General features: G+C 39.4%; 3 protein-coding genes across 6 annotated transcripts; 1 reads left to right on the top strand and 2 right to left on the bottom strand.

The window, feature by feature from the left end:
* Positions 1-1,663: 1,663 nt before the first annotated feature.
* On the bottom strand, positions 1,664-7,651 carry PIH1D2 (PIH1 domain containing 2). The gene is made up of 6 exons (XM_029209275.1): positions 7,464-7,651; positions 6,487-6,689; positions 5,749-5,872; positions 5,126-5,371; positions 3,864-4,129; positions 1,664-2,025 (listed from the first exon to the last, which is right to left on the bottom strand). Exons 2-6 carry the CDS (start codon positions 6,661-6,663, stop codon positions 1,894-1,896), a joined length of 945 nt encoding a protein of 314 aa, XP_029065108.1. The 5' UTR covers positions 6,664-6,689; positions 7,464-7,651; the 3' UTR covers positions 1,664-1,893.
* A 71-nt stretch (positions 7,652-7,722) lies between these two features.
* NKAPD1 (NKAP domain containing 1) lies at positions 7,723-17,252 on the top strand. 4 transcript variants are annotated; one of them, XM_029208547.1, is made up of 6 exons: positions 7,723-7,835; positions 9,012-9,088; positions 11,132-11,232; positions 12,767-12,916; positions 13,788-13,841; positions 14,559-17,252. In XM_029208547.1, exons 2-6 carry the CDS (start codon positions 9,020-9,022, stop codon positions 15,061-15,063), a joined length of 879 nt encoding a protein of 292 aa, XP_029064380.1. In that variant the 5' UTR covers positions 7,723-7,835; positions 9,012-9,019; the 3' UTR covers positions 15,064-17,252. The 4 variants fall into 4 exon arrangements, with proteins under 4 accessions (XP_029064380.1, XP_029064378.1, XP_029064379.1 ...); XM_029208545.1 differs by having other exon boundaries at positions 14,556-17,252; XM_029208546.1 differs by having other exon boundaries at positions 7,723-8,382.
* On the bottom strand, positions 17,166-19,198 carry TIMM8B (translocase of inner mitochondrial membrane 8 homolog B). Its single transcript, XM_029208550.1, has 2 exons — positions 19,059-19,198; positions 17,166-17,567 (listed from the first exon to the last, which is right to left on the bottom strand). The coding sequence occupies exons 1-2, from the start codon at positions 19,140-19,142 to the stop codon at positions 17,400-17,402; spliced, it is 252 nt and encodes an 83-aa protein (XP_029064383.1). The 5' UTR covers positions 19,143-19,198; the 3' UTR covers positions 17,166-17,399.
* Positions 19,199-19,212: the final 14 nt, after the last annotated feature.

Raw genomic sequence — 19,212 nt, 5'->3', positions numbered from 1 at the left:
ACATTTTGAGTTTATAGAATTGGTAAAATAAGGACTGAGTTTAGGAGCATATAACCTAACGCTTTAGGCTTAAGGAGCTCTCTTGTTGGGGGGTGGCACATAGCAAGATGGAAGTGTGGTCTGGCTCTGTTAGGTACTTTACTCCATTCCTGAGGTTTGTGAGTGAAGTTAAAATATCCCAAGGCATGGTCTACAAGAGGAGTTGACCAGTGCAAGAGATAATAGGAATGTGCTGTAAGGAATACTCATCACCCAGTAATGCGTGAACTCTGGAATACATGGGAAAATAATCACTGCTGATTACTGATCTCTAACACCAAGTTTACAGAAAAATCTGGTATCTAAATCAAGGCTAATTCATGTCCATCTCAAAGTTTTCAGTTTTGAAGAAGAAAAATCTTGGTAAGATTCCAATTTAAACTACTCCACAGTTCATCACTAGTTAATGCTCTTCCTGGACAAAGTTTTGCTTTTTGTAGGGAGGGTGAGGTGGAGATGTTAGAATATAAGTGAAAGTATTTTGGAAAATAACTAGGATGTAAATTTAACATTTTGACATTAAGCATGTTAGATCTTGTACTCATTTTATTAGTAAGTATCCAATTACATAGCTGCTGACATAAGTAACACCTAAGTGCGAGAGTGCAAGAGTAGAGTCAGCCAGTTCAATATAGTTAGGTATGGGAGTTTATAGGAAATAAGTTTCCACAGTGATTTTGTAGAAGCAAAGATAAGGTCAAAGCATTCCAAGTATTTTTGAGGGATAAGGAGAATATAATAGGTTTGTTAATTTTAGGACATCATATAGTTCTAGAAAACTTTCAGACAATAAATTATCCTATTGCTAGAAAAATTCAAGTCCAGGCCAGGTTTAAGAAAATTATATTTGTTTTTAATTGTCACATTTCAATTATTTCTATTACACATACATAAGTTTCTAAAGTTAAAAATTTTAAAGTTAATGAGAACTTTAAAGACCTTATGTTGAATTAGAAACTAATAATTACAAGGAAGTTGTTTTATATCTAGAAAAGACAAGAGATGTTTAAAGTTTGATGTGAATGTTCCTTAGGATATAAATTGGAAAGGTGATACTTTTGTATTGAACGAACTGACAGATGAATGGGAGTTTAAAAAGTACATCACTTCTGTATTTTAAAAATTATTTTCTTAGGAGGAAGGCACTGGTCCCAAAGTCAGCTCCTTTTTCTTAAATTAGAGTTGGATGTATTTTGTGTCTTATGTGTAATAACATCCAGTTACTGTTACTGCATCGTTGTATCTAATCCACAGACAAGTCCATATCTGATATTAAAAGGTAGGTAGGCTTGGACTCCTGCCAGAGCTGTTTTATAGAAGTACAGAGGTTAATAGAAGCAAAGGTTTGCATACTATTACATTGGCCCTACATCTTTATTGCTGGAGGAAACTGTCACTGCTAAGGCACATCTTGGTAATAAAAAACTACTTTCACAGTGTGGGATTTATTCCTGATGCAGAAATTTACTAGAGACAAAAATTGTTTTTTCAACTGGTAAAGCAAGAATTCTCACATATTATTGAATACTTGGAGACAAATAGACTTTTCCCAAATGATATTTAAGTTACTTAAGACCATTACACATATGTTTGAAACAAGTATATCATGGCAGTACTGTTTTCAGTAGTTTCTGCTTGATGCTAAGTTTACTTGAGAAGGAGAAAGAATTAAAACAAAGCAAAACAAAACAAAAAAAAAACGGCTGATGAGAAAATCTCATTCCATCAAAAGGAACTCTTAGAAAATCAAACTAGTGTTTAAGATAAACCTCTTCACCCATAATGAAGGACCTCTAGTTCACATGACTTTATCACTGAAAACTCCAAAAACTCCAAATACACGATGCTCTTAACTTACACCAATGGCATTGTGACAATTAATGTAGCTTTCTCTTTGATAAATTTTGCTGTAGTCATTTCAGTATCCACAGATTCTGGAAGATTCAGATGTAATCTGTACTCACAAACTTCGATCAATAAGTCATCCTAAGAATAATAAACCAAGAGAAAATTTTAAAGATGAAAATAGAAAAATATTTCCTGGTTAAAATTTGTGTTATTTGTTTATTGTTCCCAGTTATTCACTCCTTTCGCATAAGAAGAGGATCCCACTTACAAGCAATAAAGTTGCTGTTGTAAATCCCTGAGATTTTGAGGTGGTTATTGCTGCTCAGTATATCAAAAGTTAACTGATACAGTACCAGAAGATGGGTGTTGCCATCCTAAATTATGTAGCATTGACTTTGGGGCTGACCAGCAAACAGCAAGGAAACTTATTGGAGACTGGAAAGATGGTGATCTATGTTTTATGGTGACAAAGCCCTTTTCACAATAATTTGGAAGACATAATGTACCCGGTTAATTTGTGGCTTTAGGTACAGAAGTGGGAAAATAGAATGTTATTTGCATGCATTGGTTCTATTTGCCACATTTAACAAGGTACTACAAAAAGATGAGCTTAGAAAAGAATTTCTCAGTTTGCAAGGGAAAATACAGAATTGAAAGGGAATATACAGAACCCAGAAATTCTAAGACTTGAGGAATGAAAAATGGAACTAATTTTTATTTTCAACCAGTAAACAATAAAGCTGAGAAATTATTTCTTTATCAACAAAGGCTGATTAAAGCTGCCTAGAGGCAAATACTAAATCATAAGTCTTTATACCCTTTGCTAAAACCTCTAACTGGATTAAGATGGACCTCATTAAATCCTTACATTTGGCCCAGATGACAGCAATTAAGTCAAAAGAAGCTATTGAAAAATGGACATGTCTAAAAAAGAATTGAGCGGTGTAGCACTGACAGGAATCAAAGAAAGAAAGTGCTACCAGTCTGGACTAAAACTAATTTAAAATAATCTTTCGACCCCAGCATTCCATGGGCAGCAAACAGGCTGAGTAAGCTGCTCAACACCTAATGACAGCATATTCTTCAACACTCTTTTCAGATGTGGCTAAAGTAGATTATGAAAAAGGAAAAACGTCCCAAAGAATGGAGCTGAAAGTCATGGAAAACAATGGAACTAGGAGGCTAGGTAATCAAGGAACCTTGTCAAGGGACCTAAGCAAGAACATCCTCTACCTCCAGGAAAGGGACCCTCGCAATGTCTGCCTACCAGGATTTCAGAATTGCCGTGCATCAGCAACTACTGTGTGCCTCATATTTTTTCCAATTTCTGAATTGAGACTGTTAATTGTGGTAATCGTCTCCCCATTCCACATTGTATGGTGCATGGGGTTATGGGAATAGATAACCTGTCTTTGCAGTTTATGCAAACTTTGTCTAACGCAGACTATGATGGCAAAATCCTGTACTTTGGAGCCTGATACTGGGATTGGATGTGTCGTTCTGGGGAAAGAAGCAAATATTTGTGACCAAGAGGGCGGACTGTGGTAGACTGTAGGATTGTTACTCTTCTTTTATAAGAGGATTATGTATCCTTGCCATGTAACTTCCAGTGACTACCTGTGAGAAGAATGTTCTTCCCAGCCCTGTTGATGTAGGACTTGGCCTTGTGACTTACTTTGATCAGTACAGTGTGAGTAAAAGTAATATAGTCCATATCTGAGAGGAAGTTTTAGGATCTATTGCATGGTTTGGCCATTTCTATTTTTCCCTCTTCCATGAGAATGACTTACCTAAATTAGGAATTGTTTCTTCACCTGTATCTTAAAATGTGCAACACTCATGAAGCAAAGCAGGCTGAGCTGACATGTAACCTGAGAAAATTATTGTAAGCCACTGAGATTATGGAGTTTGTTACTAAAGCATAATATAGTGAATATTGACTGATACAAATTTACAGTATTATCCATTCAACTTACCTCAGAAACACTAAGGTCACAGTGAGATACTGAATTAATACCAGGTAGTTCAACTTTTAATTCAATTTTCAGAGGTTTCTCATTCTGATCTGCCACAATTTTTAATTCATAGGCTGGTCTCTTCATCTCCACTTCAATCTCTGTACTAGAAATCTCTTCTATCAGACACCTTGTTTTACTTGAAACTTCGTCTTTTGGCAGTAAAAGTTGAGGAAACTGATCTGAATTGCTCACAGTACTGCTTCTTATCTGTTCAAGGGTTAGTTCTTTATGAAAAAAACCAAGAAGATGAAATCACAAAATCAATCAACAACATGAAGTACTATCAGGCGATGAGCTGTAATAGATGTAGTGTTAGCCAAGATGGCAGATAAAGCTGCAGCTAAATCGGTTTGGGAAATATTTAAAGACTTTTTTTTTTTTTTGTGGTACGCGGGCCTCTCACTGTTGTGGCCTCTCCCGTTGCGGAGCACAGGCTCCGGACGCGCAGGCTCAGCGGCCATGGCTCACGGGCCTAGCTGCTCCGCAGCATGTGGGATCTTCCCGGACCGGGGCACGAACCCGTGTCCCCTGCATCAGCAGGCAGACTCTCAACCACTGCGCCACCAGGGAAGCCCTTAAAAGACTCTTAAACCAAAGAATCTGGTTTAAAAGTTTGCAGGATTTAAACATCTTTAAGGACATGCTAATTTTAAAAAAAATTTATTGAAGTATAGTTGATTTACAATGTCGTGTTTCATTTCTGCTGTACAGCAGTGACTCAGTTATACATATATATTATTTTCATATTCTTTTCCATTATGGTTTATTACAGGATATTGAATATAGTTCACTGTGCTATACAGTAGGACCTTGTTGTTTATCCATCCTATATATAATAGTTTTGCATCTGCTAATCCCAAACTCCCAATATATCTCTCCCTGTCCCCCCTCCCCCTTGGCAACCACAGGTCTGTTCTTTATATCTATGAGTCTGTTTTTGTTTCGTAGATAAGTTCATTTGTGTTATATTTTAGATTACATATATAAGTGATATCATATGGTATTTGTCTTTCTCCTTCTGACTGACTTTGCCTTGTATGATAATCTCTAGGTCCATCCATGTTAGGACATGTTAATATTTCTAATATCTAACATTTATATTTTTCTATCTTAAATTTCTCATCTTTTGCAATTGAGACTTCTAATCTGCAAAATGTACACCAGAGGCAAAAAAACCCATTTTAAATCAGTTTAATTTTCCATTACATTCATTAACTTACCCTTTCTCATTTTCTCTCTTAAATCTGTGGAATCAGTTTGGATTCCCATCAGATTTTGTTTCATTCTGTGAACACTTCCTTTTATTCTAAATTTGGTAACATGGTAAGAGTTTGAGAGAGTGAATTGGAGTTTTTCCTCAATGCATTTCATGGCCATCTGTATTAGTTGATCTTTTTTCACTTGGTCTTTTTCTGCTGCCTGGAGAACATCGGGATGGTAGGCAACATCAATGACTGTGTAAACATCTGTGTGTGTAATTCAGAGGGTGTGAAATGAAAACGATTTGTTTCACTAATGATATCATCAGGTAATATATTAAGCCATATCCTGATAAAGCTGGAAAAGTATAAATTCTATTTCTATATTTTCAGAGACAATCACAATGGTGCTATATACATAAAATTCCAATTAGAGCACTTCTTGATATTTTATATGGGTTAAAAATAGCTCATATTATTAGAAAAGTAAACAGTATTCAATTTTCAAAAAGGTATACTTATTAGTCATTAAGTATATTATGACCAAATAAAATATGTAATGCCTTTTACCAAGGAAAATCTGGTTCTTGCTTATTTCCCCCCAAATTTTTAAAATGTGCTTTCTCTCCCATAATTCTATGTACCTGATGTCTCAGACATATCTTCTGGTCTGCCAACACGTAGAGGTACTGGATGAGTGGCTGACTGGGGAGCTGGGATCCTTTTCCACTGACATAGGTTGATAAAAAGTATTTTTTCTTTTGGTTTCTAGAAAGCAAATAATTTTGCATATCTCAAAACCTAGTTTTTAAAATTTAAAATAATATAAAGGTAACTCATCACAGAATTTGAAGAGTGAGAACTTTAGGCTCCAAATAAGTCATTCCATGGATTTAAACTGCATTTGAAAAACTGTAAGAAATTACTGTTACCTGATTTCCCTAAAGCTGCTGGTTTTTCATTAAGCATCCAGTTGCTGCTCCCACAGGAAGTGGGAGGAGGGTGGGGGAATTGATCTAAGCTATTCCAGATGAATTTGACCCTATTTCACCACTTCCTTACCTCCTCAATCAAATCAGTTTTCTTTATTTGGAAAATCTCCAACTCTATTATTCTCCTTTACATAATTACGTGACTTTTAATTTTCATCCTAGCAGAAAAATGGCTCATTTTGAGATCTCCAAAATGTATAAATATGAAATTCCCATTCTTACTCCTTCAACACAATCTTCCACACTATGTTTAATTTTCCATTCAGAGTGGCAGTTTCCCTCAAGTGTTCTTGTGTTAAGGTAGTAATAGCTAAGGGTAAGCCATTCTCTTATCATTCCAGGACCATTTCATTCAGGACTTCCCTTTCCCTGGGCACCAACTCTACATACCAGGATCCTGGTTTGTAGACAGAGCTGTGGTTCTGGGGCAGCACAGAGCTGTTTCCCCTCTTTCAGCTGCTGTTGAATGAACTTCTCATAGCTCTCAGGGTTACTGTCAGCCAGATCATCTAGGAGGTTCCAGAATTGAGTAACTTGGGTGAGCAGACCCTTTGAGGATGACTCCATGATTGAGATGAATAGGCCTCTTAAATCTGTGGAAAGACATGACTTAAGGAAGAAAAAAAGTCTATTGATTCATTTCTTCTTTTGGGGGAGGAGGAACAGTTCAGGAACTGTTTTGTTGGAGTTAGCAGCTATCCTTAACCCCTGTGTGTAAAAGATTGTGGACCAGCACCACTTTATCTTTTCCTTATTCTCTAATTATCTAATACCTTTCCCTACATTCTCAAGATGTTCTCTCAGATAATAAGGCCTTACCTCTGCCTAGACCCTCACAAGCCCTGCGAGGACAGAACAGTCATTTAAAGTCTGTATTTCCTGGGATTTTCTTGTTCCAACACCTGGGTGTTGGCTGACTGGGGCCTATCCAGTTCCTGATTTTGTGTGGGTCGAGGGCCACATGAGAATTCCTCAATCCTCAGCATAGTTTAGGAGTTAAAAGCATGGACTCTGTAGCCAGAATGCCTAGATTCCAGTCTTAGCTCTATCACTTACTAGCTGTGTGATCTTGAGAAATTAATTTACATATGTGCCTCAGTTTATTCTCCTCGAAATGAAGACGATAATACCTATCTCATAGGGTTATCGTGAGGATTAAGTAAGGTAATATAGAGAGGCTGGAACACTTGGTAAGCATTATATGAGAATAATAATATTCTACCACTTGAATAACCCCCCTCCCTCAATGAAGAAGTGTCCCACAGCATCCACAGAGTGAGGAAAAGAGGTTTGGGTTCTCCAAATACTACATTAGGGTTAGACTAAACGGGAAATTTAATCATTTTTCCAGAGGCTGGCGAACCCACCTCTTCTCTCGGTTTCTTGACAAACTGCGACGCCTGTTACCAGGGTAACCAGACTGGTACAACATCTAATTGAGTCCGGAAAGCTCCAGGAAGAAAGGTCTTTTTACATCCAGTTCCGGAAGCTTCTGCTGGTGCTGGGCTTGCTTTTCGGCTGAGCCCAACCCACTTCTTTTCCAGGAAGGCGCCCGCCTCCCTTTCTACACCTGTCGACTTCTAGAGTGTCCTGGAAACCCTCCTGTGGGAGTCTCTGGGACTCCTGTTGGTGGGAAGAATTTCTCAAGAGCACGACTTCCGGCCTGGAGGGGAAGTCGGCACCCTCTTCTCTCAGAGCGCTTCCTCCCCCACCCCCGCCACGCGAGGCTGCGGCGCACGGTATGGGTGTGTTTGTGTGTGTTTGTGTGGGGAGGGCGTTTGGAGGGAAGGTTACCGGGAGCTCCGTGGCCGCTGGGGGGCAGGGGTCCCGGTGACGAAGATGGGGGTATTTTCTATGTCTTCCACTTGGAAGCCCCAACCCCCCCTTCAGCCACTCTAGATACATCTTGGGGCCCAGTCGAGGGTCGTACCAGTCCAAAGTGCCCCCATCCTTTTTGGGGAGCGAAACCCAACCCCCGGGGCCATCCCAGAGGAGCGTGAGCGGGGAATGCCCCAGCCAACCAGGCCGTCCGGATTCCGCGCCGGAGCAGCCTCCGGCCTCAGTCCGGAGAGATATTTGCCTGTCGGCCTGGGCTGAGGGAAAGGCGGCCGTGGCCTGGGCCACGGGTGAGGGCGGAATAACCGGTGGGAAGGCTGCGTTTTCACGAAGGACTCGGGTGAAGCTGCAGAGCTGCCTTTGCTTGGCTTCTGGGTCGGAGGAGATCTTGTAATGGAGTGGTTCTTCGTCTCACACTAGCAAGATGCCTGATTTCCCCAGGATCGAGGGGTGAGTGAGCGTTGGAGTGGTGCACAAAGCCCCTGGTGGCTACACACGTGAATACCCCTGTCATCTATTTTTTTGGAGGCTTCTGTACAAAATAGAACATAAAATTCTCTTGAATGAAGAAATTTAGGGCATCTCTGCATTTAATGTTTTTAGGCGTCAGTTTTTTTTTACTGTTGACATTTGTGTTCCTGACACTCTCAAATCTAGGTGTTTAATTGCAAACTAATTTTGGGATTCGGGAGTTGATTTCTAGTCTGAACCATGTTTGCCTTGGACTATGTGGCCTGGGGCAAGTTATGGCTTTAATGGAATTTCATCTACAAAATAGGAATGAAGATACTTGCCTCATAAAACATAGTTATTTTGAGGATTAAATAAAATGGGTCTCTTGAAAGCACTTAATTTGGTGCAGTTTCAAAGAACTCTAATGAACATTATCTCCTTTTATCCTCACAGTAGTGTGGTCAGGTGTTTTCCCCTTTTAATGGTGAAGGAAAAACTATTCCTCAGGACCTCTGACTTCTGGTTCAGTGATCTTTCCTTTATCTCATGCTTCATTATAACATAGTAATAAAAGATAAGGTAATAAAATAAATTATTATTAAATGTTACTTATTGATTCATTTCAGATTGAAGAATGTCCCGAGTTCCCTTGGGGAAAGTCCTCCTGAGGAACGTCATCCGGCACACAGATGCTCACAATAAGGTGAGAGGTACAACTTAGTTATTCCACATGCTTAATGAGGGCATACAGTGTGCTAGGAATTATTTTGATACAGTTAGAAGAGACAAAGATAAATAAAATAATTAGAATATAGTTTGATAAGTATTGTAATGCAGACATACACAAAGTCCTTTTATGCACTGAGGAAGGAATAATGAAATCTGCCTTGGGGAATTAGGAAAGGCTTCCCCCAATGGGTGTTATTTGAACTAGTTCTTGATGAACAGGATCAAGTTTACCAGGTGTAAAAGATCATTCAGGACAGAGGGAACATCATGTACTAGTGTATGGCAAGGAACATGAAGCATTTAGGGCAAGAAATTGTATGCATCCAGAAAGCAGAGAATGTGGGAGGTAGTGGCAGAGGATGAGGCCCAAATGGTAAATTGAGTTGGATTGTGATGCTTGGAGCTTAGACTTTTTCCTGTAGGCAATAAAGAAACCATCAAATTTTTTTTTTTTTTGATGGTATGCAGGCCTCTCACTGTTGTGGCCTCTCCCGTTGTGGAGCACAGGCTCCGGATGCACGGGCTCAGCGGCCATGGCTTACGGGCCTAGCAGCTCCGCAGCATGTGGGATCTTCCCGGACCGGGGCACAAACCTGTGTCCCCTGCATCGGCAGGCGGACTCTCAACCACTGCGCCACCAGGGAAGCCCGCCATCAGATATTTTTAAGCAGGGTTTGACATGATTGTATTTGTATTTTAGAAAGATGACTTGTTAGCTGGGTAGGGGATAGATCAGATGGGTTGAAACAGCAGAGGGACCAGTTAGGAGGCAATTGCAGTGTTCCAGGTGAGAGATGATGAGTGGTTCACGTGAAAACAGTGACCGGGATGAAGATAAGGAATTTAGGCAATAAAGTTCAAAGAACTTGATGATTGATTGGATAATAGTGATAATTATGGAACCAAATATAACCCCCTTGTGTGACTGGGTGAATGATGATGGTGCCATTAATTGAGTTAGGGAACTAAAGAAAAGAGACAAGTGTGATGGGAAAGGTAATTAGTTTGGTTTTGAACATCTTGATGGTGAAATGCTTATAGGATGTCCAAATAGTTCGCAATTCAGTCTTGGAGAAGAGTTGAGGCTGGATATAAAGATTTGGGGATTACTGATATAGGAAATGATAGAGGTCATGAGTGTAGGTGAGGTCACCTATGAGAGCACATATAATGAAACAAGGGTCAAGCACCCTTGTTTGGTTTTCTTTGGTGAACTGTACAACTAGTTTGACCACAAATGTTATTGTCACATCACCTGATATTCTCATTGTGAGTGAGGGTATAACTGTTACCTAAGCAGCCTCTGCAATTGCATAAACCACGCCAGTTGGATGGTGAGCTTAGATTTGAAAGCAGTGGCTAAAAAAGATAAATCTAGGACAGATTTAACAAAATATTACAGGAGGACTTAGAAATCAAATTTATTATTGTTCTTTGTGCAGCTATACTCTGCCTTTCAGGAAATTCTCTAACAGTTCCCATGCTGTTTGTTTTGTTTTGCTTTGTTTTTAACAAAAATTATTATGTTGTGAAAAGAGACTTAGCCTAGAAAGTTTCAAGACCTGTCCTTACTAGCTTTTTGACTTCGGTAAAAATCTCTGAGCTTTTGTTTCTTCTCAGTAAAATATAATAATGGTACCTGCTTTGCTTTCCTCATAAGATTGCTTAAAGTTCAATAGAGAGATGATATAGTTAAAATCATAAAGCATTTTAGAAACATAAGGGGTTATCATTTGCTAATTGCAGCATAATTGCTTAGTTAATAAGGTGATAAGTGTGTCTATGCAGGGGTGAAAAAGCTCTTTTGTTGCTGCAGAATTCTACATATTTGAGATTTACTAGATTGGATTGTTTAATCACTCTAGAGAAACCAGAATTTGTTTCCCAGGTTCCTGATCAAAACTCAGTTTGTAATCCAGTAATTAGTGCAGACTGTATTTTCAGTTACTTTTTGGTGATGTAATGTGTTATTTTTAGTAACTTATTTTTATTTCTTTCCTTTAAAAAAAAAATCCAGATTCAGGAGGAATCAGATATGTGGAAAATAAGAGAGCTGGAGAAACAGATGGAAGATGCGTACCGGGGGGCGAAAAGGAAAATGTTACCCAGCAGTTCAAGGTGAAGTTGCGACTCTGAGAACCAAAATAATTCTCCTCTTATTCAGAATCATCAACTTCTGTTTAAAAACATTATGGTATGCTAAAGATAGATGAATTCAGTTCTGTGAGTCCTTAAGCCTTTCCTCTTCAATAAATCTAGACCCAATCATAAAGGTAATGGCTATGATGCATGTGGCCCCACTCTTTGCACGTATTTGCAATGGAGAACTTAAAAATTCTGCCTTGAACAATTGTAAATGTTAAGGATTCTGTGGATTCTGACCTTACCTGATGGCTTTTAAATTAAGATTTTCTATAGGTATCTTATGGTCACTTAGCTGATCATTCACACCTTTCCCCTATTAGTCTTTCATTCTCTCTCAGCCTTTTCTTTGCCCCATCTTCTTACTATCTTAGTCACACAACCTTTCACATTACCTTCTTAATAATTTGAGTGTGGATATGAAGGATTATGCAGGCTTAGTTGTCTTACCTGTGGAGGTATAGGAATATCTGAGTATTGGGAACATCTCCTGGGTCTCATATGCCTGTTAGTATAGATCTGTGTGTATGAAAAATGATTATAAAGTAATAACGCTGATTTCTAAAACCACACAGGGAAATAGTTAATAGTGAGATATTTAAGTAGAGTGTGCCTGTGCAGTGTGTGGACTTTGGAGTGTGATTGGCTGTGTGTAATGGCTTTTGACAAGAAAGTATTCAGGGTATCCATGGTAAAGAAGGCAGAGTCTCAACATAAAAATTAATACCTTGTCAGTCTGTTTTCTCTCTGAAGATGGTTCTTTGAGAATTTGGAAGTGCTTAGTGCAGATGATGATTTGTTTTGTATTGGTTATTCAGTTACAGGCAGCATTTCCAGGAACAAAATATTGTTCTTTTCGAGTGGACTATTCATAATGAATAAGTCTTTAAAACATAATCTCTTTAGGGGCAGGTTTCTGATTGTCTCATTTGCCATTATAGTCCCAGCAGCTAGAACAGTGCCTGGCAGGCACATAGGAGGTCCTCAAATATTTTTGATAACCAATTAACTGGCTTAGTGACTGGTTAGTGGATATTGTAAGTACAGGCTAAGTCAGTGGTTCTCAACTGTTTATCCACCCCAACTTACTCATGGGTTACACCTTGCTCCCACTGTTACTCTGACTTAACTACAGCAGGTTGCTGATGTTCAGGGAAGGGAGTGTATTTCAGAATCTCTAGGGCAGTTTGAAATGTCCCCAGCTGTGATTATGCTCTGCTTCCTTCTTTGAGGATCAGTGAGTGAGGTACAGCATGCCACAGTCGAAAAGTCATTTCGTCTATACTCTGCAATAGGACGGGTAGTGATGATCGTATTTTCATTGAACACCTAACTGTACAAATTAATAGAGAGGAACAGATCATGTTAAAAAAAAGTATTTTTTTAACATTAAGTATCAGGTTGTTTTCGTCTCCCCTTAGCCTGTTCATTGAGTTTTGTGCATGATATTCCATAAAATAACCTCACAGATTGCTTCTCTATCTAAAAGTTCTTCTGTTTTCTCTTACAGCCGGATGCGTAGTGATGGTTTTGATGAAGAAAGTCAAAGAGACTATTGGAGGCCAAAGAATGAAATTTCTGGGGCACTGGATGATGATTTTCTTAAGGCTAAATCCTGGAACAAGAAGTTACATGACTATGAAGCTAACATGCCAGACAGGTTTGTGACTAAATTCCTGTGACCATTAATGGTATTTGGCCTGAGAATGTGTACTTTTAAAAATTAATTATCTCTGCAAAAGCTTATACAGACATATTCATAGCATATTTATTCATAATGGCCAGAAAAGTGGAAACCCAAATGTCTATCAACTGATAAATGGATAAAAAATGTGGTATATGGGATGGTAATAGAATGTTATTTGGCAGTATAAATAAAGTACTGATACATGCTACAACATGTATGAACCTTGAAAACATTATGCTAGGTGAGAAAAGCAGACACAAAAGGCCACTCATGATGATTCTATAGAGATAGAAAGTAGATTATTGATTGCCATGGGCTACGGGAGATGGAGGAATGGAGCGACTGCTAATGGATTGTTTCTTTTGGGGGTGATGAAAATGTTCTGAAATTAGTGGTGATGGTAGCACAACTCTGAAAATACTAAAAGCCACTGAAATGTACACTTTAAAAGGGTGAATTTTATGGTATATGAATTATATCTCAATAAAGTTGTTACTTAAAAAAAGTTGTCCCAAGGTAGACAGCATTATGTTATGAAGTGTTTTTGGAGAAGTACTTCACAGCTGAAGAGTAGAATATAAAAGCCCCTTAGTGTTTCTTAAGGAAGAAAATGTCAAGTTTTCTTACAAATGGACAAAGGAATCCTTTGTGTCTGAAATGAGCGTTCAGTACAGAAAATGTAACCAAGTTACCGAGCTATAAATGTGGTGTTGGCTCTACCATCTCTTTTTTCTTGGTTCTGTGTGTCTCTGTAAATGTACACTTCTAAGTCTAATTTGTCTTTAATTTTTAAGAAATGTATGCATTGCTTTAACAATACATGTAATAAAATGTTATTTTACAGATGGGGTCACAGTGGATATAAAGAGTTATACCCTGAAGAATTTGAAACAGACAGGTAAGGCAAGTACACTTACTGAAAAAAAGTTAGAAAATAAGATTAGTACACAGTCTGAATTATAAATTGAGTTCTTAATTTTTTTTTGAAAGAGTGGATATATGTATAAATCATTTACAAACTTACTTTAGTATTTATTTATTTTGGCTGCACTGGGTCTTAGTTGAGGCAGGTGGGATCTTCGTTGCGGCATGTTTAGTTGCAGCAAGCTTGCGGACTTCTTAGTTGTGGCATGCGAACTTCTTAGTTGCAGCATGCATGTGGGATCCAGTTTCCCGACCAGGGATTAAACCCGGGCCGCCTGCATTGGGAGCTCGGAGTCTTACCCACTGGACCACCAGGGAAGTCCCAAGTTAGTAATTTTTATAAAGTATACAACATTTGCCATTAAAAATGTAACCAGAGAAATAATAGATTTAGTTGGGAGATGATTGGTATTTTGCCTTTCCCTGATATTTGGCATTATCTACAGCATGTAGGTTTTTTTTATATATAGTGTTCCATACAGTAACTCAGTATGGCAGATTAGAATTTTTGTCTTCATTTTAAAGATGAGGAAACAAAAACTCAGTGATAAAGTCTCATAGTAACATTATTATCAGTTTTGATTTAAAATTCAGATGTTAACCCCAACTTCCCATCTAGAAAGCAGAATATAAAAATTATATAAATACACTTATTTTCTATAGTAAAGCAATTTTTCTTTTTTATTAGTAGTGATCAGCAGGATATTACCAATGGGAAGAAAACATCTCCCCAGGTAAAATCATCTACCCATGAATCTCACAAACACAAGAAGTCAAAGAAATCCCACAAAAAAAAGCAGAAAAAAAAGTCACACAAAAAACAGAAGAAAAGCAAAAAGGAAGCCACAGATATAACAGCAGATTCCTCAAGTGAGTTCTCAGAAGAAACTGGGGCTTCTAGTACCAGGAAAAGGAAACAACCACATAAGCGCAAGATAAAATCCAGGAAAAAATCTCTCAAGAAATCTGCTTTATTCTTAGAGGCAGAGTGTAACACTTCCCAGTCAGATGATTCTGCATCCAGCAGTTCTGAGGAAAGTGAGGAAAGAGACACTAAGAAAACCAAAAGGAAAAAGAGAGATAAAAAAGCCCACATCCCTGTAGTTAACAGTGAAATACAGGAGAGGACAAACAAACGCACAAATTGGAAAGTGGCTACAGATGAAAGGTCTGCCGAGAGTTCAGAGGATGACTAAATGAGAAAGACATGTTTCCTGCATGACTGTGGATATTTACAGCTCTTACACCTTGGGGATTTGCCAGTGACTCTATTGCTCAGCACAGGGGGCCTGAGGTCAGAGCTGTCCTGTGCCATCTATATACATTGATAGACTTCTTGTCTTCTATTTTGGCCTGTTAAACTTGATCCTCTTATTGTTAATAGGGAGTCGGTTATTTTGTTATGAAGGTTTCTTGAAGAGATTATTTTTTGTGATTAATCACATTTAGCGTAGAGTGCATATGCAGCAAATTAAAGGACCCGGAAAGCTGAATCCAGTAATGACCTGGGTATACCAATTGGAATGTTGAATTTGGGGAAAGCAAGGGCTGGGGTCAAGAGATGGATTGGAACTAGTGCTGTATACAATGGTATGATAAGGGAACATCATGTTGCTCTTGTCTGTTTACATAGTAGGTGCCACAACTTGACTTTTTTTGTCTTTAGCCTTGGTGCTTTGATCTTCCCGTATTTTTGACCCCACAGGTGTGGTCCAGTTTACTTGATGAGGAAATGAACATAAGAACAAACATTTTCCATTCATGATAACATCCATAGACAGCTGTTACTGGGAGACTAGGAGTTTTTGACAAATTTCCCTGTTGGACAGGGTCTGTGGCTACACTCAGTATACCCCTAAACATGGTAATTGGATAGTAAAAGGTTTTCTAGTTCCATTGTTTATTGCTTAAATGCATTTGTGTTCAGAATTATTTCTTCAGTTCTCTTAGGTAAGTCCTCAACCAAATGAGGAAGAATTAGGCATTAGTTGTGCTAATGGTGCTCTGAACAGGATTCAGGGCAGCAACAGCTATTTAAGTGTTGTCTTCCTTGTTCATTTCTTAATCTGTTAATGAACTTTAGATTTTTCCTGAAACTAGATTGAATCAGTTCCAAAATGAAATAGGCTTCTCAGGGACATATCCGTTTCTTCCTAGTCTGCCTTTGGATTAAAGCACCAAGCAGAGACCTTGTTATTTCCCTTTGCTATATACTGTGATCCCTACTATGTTCATTCTTAAGAAACCAAAATATCACTGGAAGAAGGCTGGCAGAACACATGAATTATTTTCATTAAGGCAGATCAAGTGACATTGTTTTTTTTTGGTCGTCACTTCATGGGTGAAGTAAAGCTTGAAGGCGCAGACTTTTGGTCTTGGTCTGCCATTCATTGGTTATGAGGTCCGGAGCAGGTAAGTCAACCTCCCTGGCCTTACTTTCCCTATGTGTAATACAGAAATACTTCATGGTAGCATGACTGTATGACACCAGCAATAGACTATGACAACATTCCATGAGGTGGTAATATTTTGTAGTTCTTAACTATTAAATTTGTTCTCTTTACAGAACAGATTTCTAATAAAATGCTTAGTCATAAAATACATGGTTGGCCAGAGGTTCCCTATCCCTTGATTATAAGCAGGTGCTACTTTTTGGGATATTTATTTGAAATATTAATACTTTGGTACTCAATTGTTGATGTCCCATGGTGCATATTTTTACTTTTGGGATTATTAGTGGCCCAAGCAGGGATGAATAGTCTATATAATTACTACCTCTTAACCTAATGCAATTGTTTTTTTCTTGGAGCAAGTGAAACCTTCGTGGGAAGGAGTTTTCTACATGGATTTTTTTTTTTTTTTTTTTAAGCATAGTTTCTGTGCTATTAAAGTACTGATTCTAAGCACAGACTCAGGAAGATGGGCCATTGGAACAAGGCTTCTCCAGGAAGTTGGTTCTGTTTGGGTCTTGACCTTCCCTTCCTCTCATACTAGCAGGCCTCTTCCCAATGAATACACATTTTGCTTGTTCTGGTTTTTGCCATGTTTACCTTTTCTTGGTCCTGTATAAGCAATAAAGCTGTTTTCTGTTCTTCACCTTTCTCAACCCCAAATTCTCTTCTATGCCTTAGGGTAAGGCTTTGATGGTTCTTCCAGCCCCCTTAAATATGGCTTAGGGTGGCTCTTCAAAACCTAAGATCTCTCATTTGCACTATTGGCCTTGGAACATAGCTGTTTCTAATGTTCCTGCCAATCAGAGATCTATATATTAAACCCTAAAACGGGATTTAAAAAAAGAGAGTTGGAGAATTCACATTTATTGAATAATTGTTGTGATACAAGATGGAATTTCTGAATTCCCAATAAATAAATTTCACTTTTTGAACATTTGATCTCTTACTTTTTAGCACCAACAGGCTTGGTAACAGCCTGAAGTTAACCTGACAATGGGTTGACAACATTCCCCTGCTGGCCCTTCAACCTGCTTAATAATAAGTCTTTTGCTTCTTCAGTCATTCTCCCACGGGATGGCCTACTGCCCTCCTTTCTGTACAATCTGGGCAAACCGACTGGTGATAGCAAGAGTAGTGTCAATGAAGCGGTCCACACAGCTAGAGAGACAATTTTCAGTGCGAGAGTCTAGGCGATTCCCTGGCTTCTCCACACATTTATCCCAACATAACTCCATGAAGTGATGCACCTAAGAAGAAAGAAAAATAGTAACAACTTCGGGTCTGCAGACAGGCCTAACTCTATGAATTTTCTTATTTCCTTCCCATTTTTCTCATTTTCTGTCACCTGACTAAACTATTCTTTGACTCTCTCCTCACTTCTAATTTGTCACCAATATGGACCAACTCCTCATCCCTACATTGAAACAATCCTTTTATCCTCTCCTTTTCTATTTTTCTTAGAAATTAAAAAATATGTACTTTCCATCAAGTCACCCTAATGCATCAGTTTCTCTGTTAGCCACTGAGGGCACTCCCTTATTTAACACCCAACCCATCTGTTTCAGTGAGGTCCACACACAGCATACTCAACTTGACTCTCAATACTCCTCCTTAAAGATTTTTCCACAGTTTAAATTATTACCTCCTTGAGAGCACTGCCTATTATTTTCTAATTGTGTCACTTCCTTAATCAGATAGAAAATCTCAGGCAGAATTAATACCTTCTTTTATATTTCCAAACTAGCACCAGCGTAAGCTGGGAGGCTATGGTATCAATTAATTCCCCCAAACCACTGCACTCATCGCATTCTAAACCTATTCTTAAGTAGTTCTTAACCTTTTTGGGGTCATGGACATATCTGAGAATCCGATGAAGGTTACCGGCCCAATCTACAGAAAAATGCACACACAGCACAGAAAATGTGTGCACTTTCATAATGTTCAGCACCCAAAGATTTCTAACCAGGGTTCTTGCTACTCATATTCAGCGAACTCTCCCCTTCCCACCCCCTCCCCCCCTCCTCCCAACACGGGGGAATAACCATTTACCAAGGGCTTAGCTACTTTGGGAGGCTGGGTACTAAGCAGTCAATCCTTTCTGCGGTCCTAAAAGATGACTATCACCTCCGTTTAAGAGGCACGGTTAAGTAATTAGGTTTAGGGTTAGTCATGCAGCTAGAAAGGGGCAACGCCGCGGTTGGAACCATGCTCCAAAACTCTTTTTCTAAACTAACGGTCTAGACCGACTACTTCAGAGCCCACCTTGATCCAATAATGCTCTACTGCTCTATCGTTTTCCAGTACATTATTGCATATGATCCTTGATATCCAGTGAGGCAGCGGGCGACTGCGAAACCAAGACTTACAGTGGACGGGCGTTTTGTCTATGGGCACGTGACCTGTAAGGGGCAGAGGCAAGCTTAGAACCGGAATCTTCCGAATGCCAGCCCAGAGAGCTCACCGCCAAGCTAGGCTCCCGTGCCTTTGTGTCGCCCGAGCCTTTCTTCGCTTTACACCTTCTCTTTCCCCCCACTACAGGCTTGCTTAGAGAGTACCTGAGCACTACGGGTCACCACCGGCAGGAGTGACTCGTTTCTTTCGTAAGCAGAACCGGGCGCAGCACGCACGGAGCATAGGGCGGCCGCACCGCACCGCCCCGCCACCGTTCAGAGCTCCGCGGGTGCCCGGAACCTGTACTTCACCCTCTTTTCTCTTCACACTGGTCCCTGTCCCCGCACCTGTGCAGTGAACTGCGCCTTCTGCTGTTCCGCCGCCACCAGGCGCTGCAACTCCGCTTCATCCGCCTCACCCAGCTCCGCCATTGCCTGCGTCGAGCTCGGGACCTTCCGACGAGCCGTGTGCGCATGTGCGGCGGGACCGAGCCAACACCGA

The sequence above is a fragment of the Monodon monoceros genome, unplaced genomic scaffold, assembly GCF_005190385.1.
Source record: "Monodon monoceros isolate NGI ecotype Baffin Bay Population unplaced genomic scaffold, NGI_Narwhal_1 Super_Scaffold_7, whole genome shotgun sequence".
NCBI lineage: Eukaryota > Metazoa > Chordata > Mammalia > Artiodactyla > Monodontidae > Monodon > Monodon monoceros.
Note: the sequence above shows the minus strand (reverse complement) of the source record. Positions and strands in the feature narration are given on the sequence as shown.

Coding starts and splice junctions, on each gene's coding strand:
- PIH1D2 (XM_029209275.1), bottom strand. CDS start 6,663: ATGGAGTCATCCTCAAAGGGTCTGCTCACCCAAGTTACTCAATTCTGG. Junction 5,372..5,748: donor AGATATGTCTGAGACATCAG/GTACATAGAATT, acceptor TTACACACACAG/ATGTTTACACAGTCATTGAT. Junction 2,026..3,863: donor GTGACCTTAGTGTTTCTGAG/GTAAGTTGAATG, acceptor TATTATTCTTAG/GATGACTTATTGATCGAAGT.
- NKAPD1 (XM_029208545.1), top strand. CDS start 9,020: ATGTCCCGAGTTCCCTTGGGGAAAGTCCTCCTGAGGAACGTCATCCGG. Junction 11,233..12,766: donor ATGTTACCCAGCAGTTCAAG/GTGAAGTTGCGA, acceptor TTTCTCTTACAG/CCGGATGCGTAGTGATGGTT. Junction 13,842..14,555: donor GAAGAATTTGAAACAGACAG/GTAAGGCAAGTA, acceptor CTTTTTTATTAG/TAGTGATCAGCAGGATATTA.
- TIMM8B (XM_029208550.1), bottom strand. CDS start 19,142: ATGGCGGAGCTGGGTGAGGCGGATGAAGCGGAGTTGCAGCGCCTGGTG. Junction 17,568..19,058: donor AGGCGCAGTTCACTGCACAG/GTGCGGGGACAG, acceptor CTTTCTTCTTAG/GTGCATCACTTCATGGAGTT.